Source organism: Elephas maximus, chromosome Y (assembly GCF_024166365.1).
Source record: "Elephas maximus indicus isolate mEleMax1 chromosome Y, mEleMax1 primary haplotype, whole genome shotgun sequence".
In the NCBI taxonomy this organism is placed as follows: domain Eukaryota; kingdom Metazoa; phylum Chordata; class Mammalia; order Proboscidea; family Elephantidae; genus Elephas; species Elephas maximus.
The window spans coordinates 12,786,389-12,799,685 of record NC_064847.1 but is presented as its reverse complement, the minus strand read 5'-3'; the positions used below and the strand labels follow the sequence as shown (position 1 = coordinate 12,799,685).

Genomic DNA, 13,297 nt, shown 5'->3' with positions numbered 1-13,297 from the left:
TCTCAAAAACAATTGATTTAAAATACACTCTAATCATGAATATAACAAAGAAAATTTTATTCCCAAATGGGATTATAACCACAGTTATAGTGGGATTTATAAACACATATTTCTGTGGGACACAGTTTAACCTGTAACACCTCTCTGTAGTAAAATAATTAGCCTATTTAGTAAATGGTGATTCTGTTATGAAATCAACTTAAAAAAATCCTGTTGCCATTGAGTCAACTCTGACTCATAGACTTCCTATAGGACAGAAAAGAACTGCCCCACAGGGTTCCCAAGGAGCAGCTAGTGGATTTAAACTGCTAACCTTTTGGTTAGCAGTGGCATGCTTAATCACTGTGCTATGAGGGTTCTGAAATCAACTTAATTCCATAAAGGAAATAGTTGTTTATAGGAAAAACAATTTATTTACATTTTCTTTTCTTTTCCAAAACAGCTAATAATTTTTAGGTGGATAAATGGGACCAAATTCAACAGAAGAGAGTTCAACAAACAGAAATTGTTTTAGACCTATTGTACAGGAAGAAACATCACAAAGTTTAGTGAAGCAGAAAAAAAAAAAAGTTTATTCAGCATATTTTCAAAAAGGCAAAAGTGGGAAGTGGACAAGCATGCTACCAGAGTCATGCCTGCCCATGTCCAAGAAATATTATAAAACAGACAAAAGTGGAAAAACAGACAAGCATGCTGCCATAGCCATGTCTGCCCAAGTCCAAAGAGTATTACAGAATGGGCAAGAATAGGAAAATAGACAAGCATGCTGCCCAAGTCCAAAGAACATTAGAGAGTTATTCGTGTATATTAACATTACAAAATGGGCAAAACCACTGAAAGCTTCACCTTTTCACAGATTGGCTAGAAAATGTAATGATATATCTTGAATTGTCTTTCTTAATAATTATAGGTGCAGTTTGCAGTAACAACGGTCAGAAGTGTCTCTACTGGTCCAACAAATTTTCTATTCCCTAAAAGCTAATAGTAAAAGAGTGGAAAGTCTTGTGTGTTCTGTTTGGCTCACGTGAAAGTCAGCCTAAAAGATATTTTCTCCCCTAAAAGATATTTTCCAAGATTATCCTAGCTATTGTCTTTATACTTCAGGGCCCAGTTAATGTCTCTTTGGGAGTCTCTGTGAGCCCAGCTCCAGGTGGATCACATTTTCTATGCACAAGGACAGGGCATTATAATAACTTTATAATAATTCCAATATTATTTCCTAAATCAGACCCAATTAAAACAATTGGGTGATTTTAAGACCCAGTGACTCAGGCCGTGCAACATGTGTTGGTGAAATAAACAGAAAGATCCACATGGTTTCTACGGCACTAGTCATCGAATACTGAACAACTATCTATCCAGTAGGTAGACAGCCATGAAATGGGTGGTGCAAATGATGTGTGCTCAGTTACTAATTGGAAAGTTGGCACCTACAAATCCATGGAAGAAAGGCCTGGCTATCTAATTCCATAAGACTACAGCCAAGAAAACCCTAGGGAGTGCAGTTCTGTTTTGAAATGCATGGGTTGCCATGAGTCAAAATGATCAAATGACAAACTCATCCCACCAGAAGAAAAATAAGCTGGTGCTAACTCTGTTAAGATTCATTTTAAAATTTATTTCAAAGGAAATCCTTCTTGTCTCTGATATACAATTTACCAATAAATATATTCATAAAAAAATAAACCCCATAAATAATTGACTTACTACCATACTCTAGGTTATCTTTAATTCATCCATTTTGCCTTTTGTAACTTTCCATTTAGTTCTTTGCAATCTTTCTCTCCTTGACTTGAAGGGTCTGTCTACCATTCTTCTTGAAGATTGTTGATTCCCTACCAACTCATCACAAAGGTCATCCTAGAATCTTATTTATCTGCATTAAAAAAAAAATTAATGTGTGTCAGCTGTTAGAGTTGTGAGAGGAATAAGTTGTTATCTACAGATATCCTTCATTTAGTTTTCATGGTAATCCCAATTTTATTCTATTATCCCCATTTTATAGATGTGGAAACTGAGGCTCAGACAGTCTCATTAACCTGTCAATGATTCTTCAACCAATGTTAAAGTTGGAGTCAGGACTCCTGTAAATCTATACCCTATCTCTTACACATTAATATTTCATCCATGTAGTTCATATTTTCTTAATATGTCTTTATATTTTCTCCTAGAATTTAATTCAGCAAATGTGGAGCATTTCTATAATATATATAAATTTATACATAAAAGCTTTATTAATATTACCTAAATATTCAAAGAGATCAGGCTATAAGATCAATTTTATCTTGGTATGTAGTTAGTATTTCCTTTACATATCTAATATTGATAGATAATCATCCATTATTTCTTGTCATTAGTCACAAATCTGCTCTTTTTAATCTATTGAATTTTATAATAAAAGAAAAAATTCATGTGCTTTACTCAGGTTGTTGTTTGCTATTGTTGAGTCAGCCCCTGATTCATGGCAACCCCATGTACAATAAAATCAAACACTGCCCAATCCTGATCCATTCCCATGAACAGTCATGGATAAAACCCTTGTGATTCGTTGACTTTTGTTCTTTGTGTGACTTGGTCTAGAAGCTCTGCTAAAACCTGTTTAGCATCATAGTAACATATAAGCCTTCACTGATGGATGGTGACTACATGAGAGTCATTTGCTGGGAGTTGAGCCTGGGTCTTCCCCAAAGAAGTTGATAATTCTAAAAAAATATGAATTTAGTAGCTATATCTTAGGTCCTCTTAAATAGGGAGATGGGCTTTGATTGTTGGTGTTTAGGCAAAAGACAGGCTACTAAGGATCAGGACAATGCAAATACAGAGAAAGCTAAGAAGCTCTGAAAAAGAAATAAAGAAATTTGGATCTGTTTATGAGTAAAAGTGGGAATGAGCTAGAAGTGTGTAGGCCAAGGAGGACCATTGGTCCGAGAGGCTCAGTTGCTGTGTTAAAAGGGCAGCCAGAGCTCTATCCCTGTGATACGTGTTTGTAAGTATTAAAGTACGTTTTTAGTTGTGTCGTCTGGTGTGTAATGCCTTTTGCCTTGTCCTTCAGATTGTTAGTAAAATTTTTGCTCCTGTGATAACCTTAAATTTATGATTGCTTGGGTGGCAGATGGGTTGTAGGATGGAGCCAAGAAAAATGGACTTTGTTTCCTCTTCCGAGGGCATCTGAGTATTGAAAAGGTATAGCCACAGGGATGAGAGAACATACTTAAAATGGAAGTTGGAAAAAGAGCAGTGATGATTCCAAAACAATAATTCCTCAGATACATGACATAGCAGATTTTTATATGTAAATCTGAATTTATGTGTAGTTAACTAATTTGCTGACTTAAAAACATTCTGGTGAAGACCTTGTGCTTGTAAAATCTGTTATTACCCATAATGAAAGACTCCACATGCCCTAATCATAACATACTGCCATGTGTTTGATCATAGTTGGTAAAATTTCAGGATTTTCTGTTGTTTGTAGCACATTTTTCCTTTAGCAACTTGATTGGTTATTCTAGATGCTGTGTATAATATAAATTTAGCTCGTAGTTGGAAGAAATCTAAAGGATCAAGTATCCCTGAATTTCAGAAGGAAACTTAATCTGAATATATTCAGAGGTAAGAGGAATTTATTCATAATTTTACATACTTTGTATTGTTTGATGTTTCTGTATATTACATATTAAACAGTTGCAAATATATTCCAAATTTCTGATTCTTTGTGCTGTCAGTAATGAGTTATCTTATAGACATTGATTATGTCAATTAATTTTTTAGCAGCAAAGTGTCTATAATTCTTTAATTTTTAGTTTCAGAACTAAAGTGCTTATTAGAACTAACATTTACTATAAAATATTTTGTATTTGCCTGGTGGCACAATGATTAAGCATTTAGCTGCTAAGCAAAAGTTGGCAGCTTGAAGCCACCAATCTCTCCATGAGTAAAAAATGTGGCAATCTGCTTTTGTAAAGATTTACTGCCTTGGAAACAATATGGGGCAGTTGTACTGTGTCCTGTAGGGTTGCTGTAATTCAAAATCGACTCAACAGCAAAAGATTTGATTTTTGGTTTATTAATTAAGGTAAAATAACACCTTCAGGCTGTGATCCACTACTTTGAAAAAAATGTGTTTAAGCACAACAAATAATATTTTAAAATAGGAACAGACTTAGGATACAGACAGCTTCAGTGTGATTTTCATAGTCAGTATTCTTACATATTATATTCACATTCTGTGAGAAATTTGATTTCCACATACAGTTTTCAAAGTCAGTAATTTGGGCCATGAAGCAAAGTGTGCATTTTAGAATGGACTATTTTGCCTCATACCCCACAAGTTTAATTTGTGGAATAATCACATTACAACACAAAACAAAATAAAGATGCTATTGACTAAAGATGAAATACTTTAAGTTGTATTCATTCAAAATTCATGGAAAAATCTCAGAATATTAGTGCTATCGTATCTCGTCAGCTCACATGGACCCTGGAGCGCAGACATTATTTGGGGGTCTTATCTGAAGTTTCATAGGGTTGATATTTGGGAACTAAGCCCCACTCCCTTCTAAATCTATGTGGGAATATTACTTTATGTATTTACTCAAATGATTAGTCTCTGTTTTTAACAATAGTGATGGTCAAGTGGACAGCATGAAAAGCGTTTTGTGCTTTCACATTCTAAATTATAAGGTACTGTGCACTGATGTACGAAGACCTTGAGGACCTACCTGACTTTCACAGCCTACCTTTTTCTTTAATCATTAACTATGAATTATATTTTGCTTCTGCACCTCTAGCTGATCCTACACGGTGTGCATATAAAGGAAAATGACATGTTGAATCATGTATTGATAGTTAATGTCCCTAAGACTTGGTCAGCTCTCAACCTGACTTAAAAGCACTAATATCACCATTGTGACTCCAGAAGCCACAAAATGGGCTGAGGTCTGGGATCCAAATATGAATAAAGTAATCTCATAAAGAATGGTTACTTTTTTTTAATTAGAAATAGGCTGATGTGGATTATGCGTGTTTTGTGTGGTGTTAAATATGTCTGTGTTTGAGAAATGATAAGAAAAGAAGGTATTGCCTTATGTTTCAGGACCAGCAAGAATGGGGCCCTGGGTTTTGTTTGCCTGCCTCCTGGGAACAGCCCTTACCATGCCAGTGAGTATCATGCTGCTGTGCAAGGCAGTGTCCAATTTCACAAGCCTGGACATAAAAATCTGCCCCACACCTGGCAAACTTAGAATTTAAAATAGTACAAGATCAGATGTCCCCAAATGTCCCTATGTTCAAGAAATACCCAAGAAGCTTGTTTAAAAAAATAGATTCTTGGATGACTCACCCAAATATTCTGAGTCTATACAGCAAGGGTAATTTCAAGACTGCATTTTAGCAATCACCCTAGGAGTTGGATAGCAGGTAATTTGTGAACCACACTTTGAGAAACAAATGAGTCCATCATGACTGGAAACTTTCAAAATGGACCCTTGAAAGGCACCTAAGACTTCTTTACAAAAAAAAAAGCTTTCCCTAAAACTCAATTTCTCACAAGTTTCCACATATCCTCCAGATCTCTAAATTCTACAGCTGATATTATTTAGAGGGTAAGATTACAGTATTAAGAATACTCCTTTCTGAACCACCTTTCTGTTCCCAGGAGTTCCATCTCTTTGTGTGTGTCTGTTAAGTGTGTGGCTTCTGTTGGACTGTGTGGAATCCTATCTACGCCATTACATATTGGTATATTTTACATTCAAATGTACTGAAGATCAGGAACCTGACCTACTCTCCTAGACAAGAAGAAAACTTTAGTTCATGTGTAGCCAATGTAGATCCATCTGCTTTTCAGTGGCATATGTAGCAGTTGATACAACCAGAGGGCAGCCAGCCAATTTACCTCCTCTCCTCCTTTCTCACCTATAAGACCAAGGTTCTCTGCTCTGCCTTCCTGACGTCCTGCATGGTGACAACACTGAGTCCCCCAAGGGACACACATCTTATACATTTGGGCCTTTCTACAACTCTGTTCAACATCCTACTCTTTCAAGCCTTCTATCAAGAAGGCATAGAGGACAGTGAGTTAACTCTGTTACGATATGATAGCATTTTTAAATAATACATCGGACTCTGGATGAGTTTAGGTGTCTGAAGGAGATTTTCTTTGCCCATTATTCACTCTTCAGGCCTCTCTCCCCTTGTTCCCACTCCAGGATCAAGCAGAATTTCACAATGCAAGTATTAGCTGCTTGTCACCCACTTTTGATAGTCTTGGCTAGATGGTGCAGTTTTATTCTGAATATTTACTGTGTCAGATTGTCCTGGTTTATTATTACCCATGCCATTTTTTGAAATTTTGAACATTTAAGCTCTTCTTTTATAAAAAATGTTGACAAGATAATAAAAAGAATTGTTCTAAACTTAGTAAACAAATATTTTCCATGGGATTTGCTGTTTCTGTTTTTCGGAATCCAACCTTATTAGCAACTAGGTTTTCATTGTTGTTGTTTTTGATGTGCTATTTACTTTGCATACCAATTATGATGAAACCTTCTAATATGTAAACACTTAACAACCTTCTATTCAACAAGGTAAGATTTGGGAGACAATTCTCCTCTTGTTTTTTTGTAACTGAGAGAAAACATACTTCACTTTCCAACAGTGAGAGAATTTCTTCAAGTGAAATGGTGGGTGGAGTAAAGTAGCATTCATTAGCAATACAACTGGTTTGAAGAACACTGGAGAAAAATTTTATGCTAGTTTCCGCTTTCATTTTCTCACCTTAAGACTATATTCCACAGAAAAGTAATTTAGCTGTTTTGGAACTCTTTAGTATAAGAGGTGGCCTCTTTATTTAACCCATCTTGAGAAGAATTGACACAGTGGCTGGAACAATGGGCTCAAACATATCTACTATTGTGAAAGTTGGTGCAAGAACCAGCAATGTTTCATTATAGGGTTTCTATGAGTTGGTGTCAACTGGACAGCACCTAACAACAACAGGGGTCACTTACATAGCATGCAAGTTCAAATTATTAAAAAAAATAAATAAACCAAACCTGCTGTCGTGGAGCCAATTCCAACTCATGACAATATTATGCACTATATAGATATTTTATAGTAGCTTCAGCATCTCTTCATGTAAGCAATTGCATATTGACTTAATCTCTCCTTTTTCTCTTTTCCTTTCTCTCTTTCTATTCTTTCCCCCTTCCCTTCCCTAAAAAGCTACCACCTCATCCTGGGCACCCTGGTTATATCAACTTCAGCTATGAGGTAATTTTTCTCTTTACTAATTTTGATCATTGTTTTGACTTAACAATACCCTGGGTTCTGTAAAGAGTACTGTGTTGATTATTCATTCAAAGTGTTTCTCAAATCGTTCAATTTTTATTTCCTGCAACCAACTTCTCAGGTTAAGACTTGCAGGATCACCTAAAGCCTGCATTGCTCCAGAACCTCCTTATCTTACCTGTCTGACTCAGTCTCTCCTCCTACTTATGACAATGAAATTCTCCATCATGAAATACAACTCAGGGAGGTTTTACGTTAGGGCACAAAGTGAACTGGGGCTGAAAAAACTTGTTCTAGCCTTGCCTGGAAAACACGGGGATCAGGTAGGATGTTATTTAAGGTCCTTTTCAGCTTCAAATCGCTTGATTCTAAGACCTTTGCGCTGCATGTTTCCCTCATTTAACTTTCCTGAAAGATTGGCATTCAAGTAGTTTCTGAGAGACTCCACAGTTTATTGGAAAAAAATTCTGGAATCTGGTTTGAGGCTTTTCTCAGCCTCATACTAACCAAGCATTCCCTTGAGAAAATCAGTGTCTCTTTCTGGGATTTTGTTCTCCTCATTGGAAGGGGGAAATAATTATAGTAACCACACCTCAAAACAATGTTTGGGGTATAAAACAGTGAGTATAAATTGAGCTTTTTCAGGTATAATATGAGCAAGATTAACAATCCTTTGTTTATATTGACAAAATGCTGAACTACTGCATGAAGGAAACTCTGAATCTGAGTACATATTTTTCAGAAAGAAATTATATGCCTCATAGATTCAGATATGGTCTGTGAGTCCATTTACTCCTACAAGCTGAAGGAAAATATTAACAAGAATTTAGAGCAAGAAGTTCTGTTAAGTACTAAGTCTAAAATATTTGACCAGTAAATTTTTGTTTTCAGGATCACAGAGATCCTGCCTTCTTTTTTTCTTCTGCTGCTTTTCATTGTCACATCAAATCTAAAAGGATGAAATCAATAATAACATTATTATTTGCCCTTGCAATTAATAGCAAGGGCTATGGAATTTAAACAGACTTACTAGTCCTGTAACCTCAGTTAAGTTAATGAGCTTCTTTCTGTAATGCCCCATGACCTTGTCGGTAAAAGTGATGGTGATTCTACTTGCCTCAAAGCATGTGAGAAAACATGGTACATGCATGTGATGGATACATTGCAGTGCCTGACACATGGGAAGCACCCAACAAAGGCTTACCTTCTTTTCTTGTCTGTAAAAATCACATTTTCAGGCTTCACCAATATTAACAAGACTGCAGGAGTGAGTTTATATTTCGTGGACCTAAATTAAGTCAAATGTATCCTAATGTTTCCTTCTCTTAAGGTTCTTACCCCTTTGAAGTGGTACCAGAATATGATGAGGCAGCCGGTAGGTAGATATATTATTTGTTCTCTGAAAATGTTAAGCCTACATTTAAATCCCTTTTTAAGTGAAATAGGTGGTTTCTTCTACATACAGACACTAGTGGGAAATTTATTTTCAATAAGTTGTACCTGTATCCAACCAATCAACCAGTTGTAGTGGAGTAAATTCTGATTCTTGGTAACCTCATGAGTGTCAGACTAGAACTGTGTGCTCCACAGTTTTCAATGTTCTGTGTGTATACACAGTTAGAAATCATTGCAAAGAGAAAAAAGTATGAAATATTCATACGGTCATTATGACAAAGAAATTGCTACTTCTTGGTTGAATATCAATGGAACCAAAGTAAATGTGATTCTCTGTATCTCACCAGTACCCTTCCTATGGTTACGAGCCCATGGGTGGATGGCTGCACCACCAAATCATCCCTGTGCTGTCCCAGCAGCATCTCCCGAGTCACACCCTGCAGCCTCATCACCACATCCCCATGGTGCCCGCTCAACAGCCCGTGGTCCCCCAGCAGCCAATGATGCCACTTCCCGGCCAACACTCCATGACTCCAACCCAACACCACCAGCCAAACCTCCCTCCGCTGGTCCAGCAACCCTACCAGCCCCAGCCAGTCCAGCCGCAGCCTCACCAGCCCATGCAGCCCCAGCCACCTGTGCACCCCATCCAGCCCTTGCCACCACAGCCACCTCTGCCCCCGATGTTCCCCATGCAGCCTCTACCCCCCATGCTCCATGATCTGCCTCTGGAAGCTTGGCCAGCAACCGACAAGACCAAGCGGGAAGAAGTGGTGAGTGCACCTTGAAGCCAGCACTGTACAAATCTTGGAAAAGAGGGGGGTGCAAAATCTGCCCTGGAGTTTTGAGTTCTTGAAAATCCCAGGCTCCAGAGCTGCAGTAGCTTCAGGTCTATGATTCTGTTAGTCAAAAGCATGTAGGGTAACTTTACATGTAAACAAGTTCATTAGCTTGGATGGCTTGGTAATTAAGACTAGAGATTTTATGGTGAGTTCAAATTCTACAATTCTTTTAATTCCAACCAGAATATATACTACTCATTAATTTTAAGGGCAACAGTATAAGCTTAGTTTTTATCTTTCAAGGTTTGGCTAGTAAGAATAGTCTAGTAAGGGACTGAAAAATACAAAAAGAACAATTTTTAAGAATGGAGAGATACAAGCACTTGAACAGTCTGAAAAAAGTAGATAGGGAATGTCTTTAAATATCTAAGGGAAAATTACCTATCTAAAGTGGTTTTAGGAGCACTGGTGGCTCAGTTTTTAAGAATTCAGCTGTAACCAAAAGGCTGATGGTTTGAATCCAGTAGCTGCTCCTTGGAAACCCTATGAGGCAGTTCTACTCCATCCTATGATGTCACTCTAAGACAGAACCAACTCAACTGCAATAGGGAAGTGATTATTAATCTAATTTAAAGGCAGCTAAACTAGATGAGCTTTTTGATTTCAGTGCTGGGTTACTATAGATTAAAATTTTAATTTTCAAAATTTAGCTCAAATTTCTTCAAATTATAGAGAGTTTCCAAATGAATGGGAAATAGTCAATAAGGTAACCCTCAGCTATAGCTATATACCCTCACTTCTCTCTACATTAGACGTAATTCTACAACTAGAGATGTTATTAGTAATTTACTACTAAGAAGTAGCTAGAAGTGAGGTGGAATAATCTAGATGGTAAGCCAGAACTTGTGGGTTCTAGCTTTGGTTTTAGAACAGCATTGTACAAGTTATTTCAAATTTCTGGCTTTTTGTTTTCCCATTTAAAAATGGAGGAAAGTGACTGGATCAGATAATTTTGAAGTTTAAGTACCAAGTTAAAATTTACATTATGTATGTGTATATGTGTATACAGATCTACACATTTATGAATATATTTATGGAGAATGAGTTTTACAAATTGATTGTATCCTTAATAACCTTATAATAGTTAATATTATTTAACTAGTTGATATAATTATTTAACTAACAATAGTTAATTCTTAATAATCTAATAATACTCAATTATTCTAGGAAACATATCTCCCTTTGTATAAAAATACATTTATTAACTATTTTTTAGTAACTAATGTCATGGACTTTATACTGCAGCAGTATGTTGCCAAAGCTATTTATGGAAAATAACTTTGCCGGGTAGTTAAAACTCTTTAAATCTTAGTTTCTTAGTATGTAAAATTAGAATACAGATACATCCTTAGTGGTGATTATGAAGATTAGGGTTACTAGTTCAGAGTCTGTTATACAGAAAGTACTCAATGAAATATAGCTATTGTTACTTTATTATTAGTCATTTTTAAGAATTCTGAAGAAAGCAGGGGACTCCTTCACGGACACTTCATATCCAATGAGATAAGACATTTAGGAGATTAGAAAGTTTAACTTGAAATGTTTTTTTTGGCAGTTCAGTTTTCAACAAAACTGAAATCATGTATGTTATTATATATGGTACTCACTAGGAATATTTTTAAATGACTTTAACCTTTTTTTCTTTTTATTTCAGGATTAAAAGATCAGAAAAAGAAAAAAAGAACAAATCTAGATATTCCAGTTGCTTTCAGAAATAAGACAAGGACACAAGAATTTGTTTATTTAGTAAATTCTGAAACTAAAAATAAGTTTCAATAGCAGACAATAAAACACTTTAAAATTACTGATGATGCTTTTTTATTGTATTAAATTTAAAACTTCACATCACTTGAGAGAATATAATAAATGGATATTCTTGAATAAGGTATAAACTGCTTATATGCAACATATAAATTATTTGGCAAGCAAATAATGACTATATTCCTTTTTAGAGAAAATTTAAATTATGCTATCTCAAATCTTCTCAAGTATGTAATCTGATAATTTTATAAGTCAGTTATAAACTTGATAAAATTATCAACATGTACATACAATCATTGAATCTGAACAAAATGAGTAGAAGTTCATAAGAAGAACCCTTTATGTTGAAAAAGTTAAACTCCTAGGCAATGTATATATTGTTGCTATTGCTGCTGTTGATGTTGTGTGCTGTCAATTTAACTGACTCATAGTGAACCCTTGTGACATAGTAGAACTGCCCCACAGGGTTCTCTAATCTGAAATCTTTACAAGTGTGGATCACCAAGGTATTTTTCCCCCACAGAGCAACTGGTGGCTTCCAACTACCAACCTTTCAGTTAGCAGCCAGTGTTTAACCATTGTAGCACGAGGCTCCTGATGTTTATATCACAAAACAAGTTAGGACTTGCAACACTGTTCTCATACTTCATATCACATTAGTAATCAAAATTTGACATTTTAATCTCATTCTACTGAAAAATTTATTGTAAAAATATATATGTAATAATGTTCTGGATTTAAAATTTGATATAATTCATTTTCCTAACTTTTGTAAAATAGAGAATCACATATGTTTCATGTGTAAATCTTTTCTTTCAGTTCATAGTCTTTAACATAACACCTTTTATTGCATGGTCTTCAAAATGTTAAGTCGTGTATAAGAGGGTCAGAACAAGCTTTCTTCCACTCATTTTTATATTTAAATCATTTTTTCTCCTACACTTACACAGAATTGTAACCACTCTTTGCCATCTTTTCATGGCACCAATAGTAATTTAATTCTAGTATTTTCGTGATTAGTAATGTTTACCCATTTTCTGGAATGAATAAACAGAACTTTATTAGAAAGGTGTTGATGTTCAAACAAACAACTTGATTTTAAAGAACTCAGGTTTTTTAAAAAGAGGTTGGAAAGCATTCTAATCAGCAGGAAAATTTTTAATAGATTCAGTAAATATTTATTAAGCACACGTTTTTGTTGTTGACGTTGTTAGCTGCTGTTATGTCAAGTGGTGACTAATGTTTCATGAATTGAAAAAATAGGAAGCCTCTATCCTTTAAAAACTTAAATCAACCAAAAGGATAAAATAAACTCAAAAAAGTTGTGAGTCCTAACAGTGTTAACAGTGTATGTCAGAAGTACAGTCAAAATGCTCGACCCAATATGGCAGGTGTTGTTAGCTAGGTGTCCAACAACAATCCCCAACACTCCTTTCTTATTGGAGAGCTTAAATTAATCCCAGCAGCCAGGCTTTCATGAGCTCAGAAGTTACGAAGACTTCCTTTAAAAAAAAAAAAAAAAAAACCTAGGAAAAGTGCTCTTCTGTCTTTTTTTTGTTGTTGTTAGCCACCTTTTTTTTTTTTTTTTGAGAGCTCCTTATAGGGGATACACATGAAGTTACAAATTGCGGAGAATACTTTATAGAGTAAAATTTAGCAAGTATGTTCACAACAGTATTGCAGCATTTGACTCTGCCTTCTTGACCATTTTACCAATTATCTCATGGTCATTTCAAACTTCATTTATCCAATACAGCACTCTTGACTCACCCTTCTGGCAAACATCTTTTTATCTCAGCTTCTCACATCTCAAGAAACATTTATAAAAATTTTACCACAGTGTCTGGGATGTATCCTGCTCAATAAATGTTACTTAGTTTGGTGATGACCACAGTGATGAAAATAATGATTTTTTAAAATCTACCCAATTAATTGAGTCAAAATCCCACTTTATTTTTGTCCTCGCCAAATACCCCACGTTTCATCCATCACCACATTCTGTCAAGTCTGCC

The 13,297-nt window shown here is 35.5% G+C and overlaps 1 protein-coding gene across 1 annotated transcript; it reads left to right on the top strand.

Annotated features, from left to right (window-relative positions):
* The first annotated feature begins 5,103 nt into the window (after positions 1–5,103).
* LOC126069856 (amelogenin, X isoform) lies at positions 5,104–11,184 on the top strand. The gene is made up of 5 exons (XM_049873490.1): positions 5,104–5,157; positions 7,222–7,269; positions 8,618–8,662; positions 9,030–9,455; positions 11,179–11,184. Exons 1-5 carry the CDS (start codon positions 5,104–5,106, stop codon positions 11,182–11,184), a joined length of 579 nt encoding a protein of 192 aa, XP_049729447.1.
* The last annotated feature ends 2,113 nt before the right edge of the window (positions 11,185–13,297 follow it).

What these genes read in the sequence shown, in the direction of transcription:
- LOC126069856 (XM_049873490.1), top strand. Translation starts at nt 5,104, where the DNA reads ATGGGGCCCTGGGTTTTGTTTGCCTGCCTCCTGGGAACAGCCCTTACC. An exon ending in ATATCAACTTCAGCTATGAG is followed by an intron (nt 7,270 to 8,617) that starts GTAATTTTTCTC and finishes CCTTCTCTTAAG; the next exon opens with GTTCTTACCCCTTTGAAGTG. An exon ending in AGAATATGATGAGGCAGCCG is followed by an intron (nt 8,663 to 9,029) that starts GTAGGTAGATAT and finishes GTATCTCACCAG; the next exon opens with TACCCTTCCTATGGTTACGA.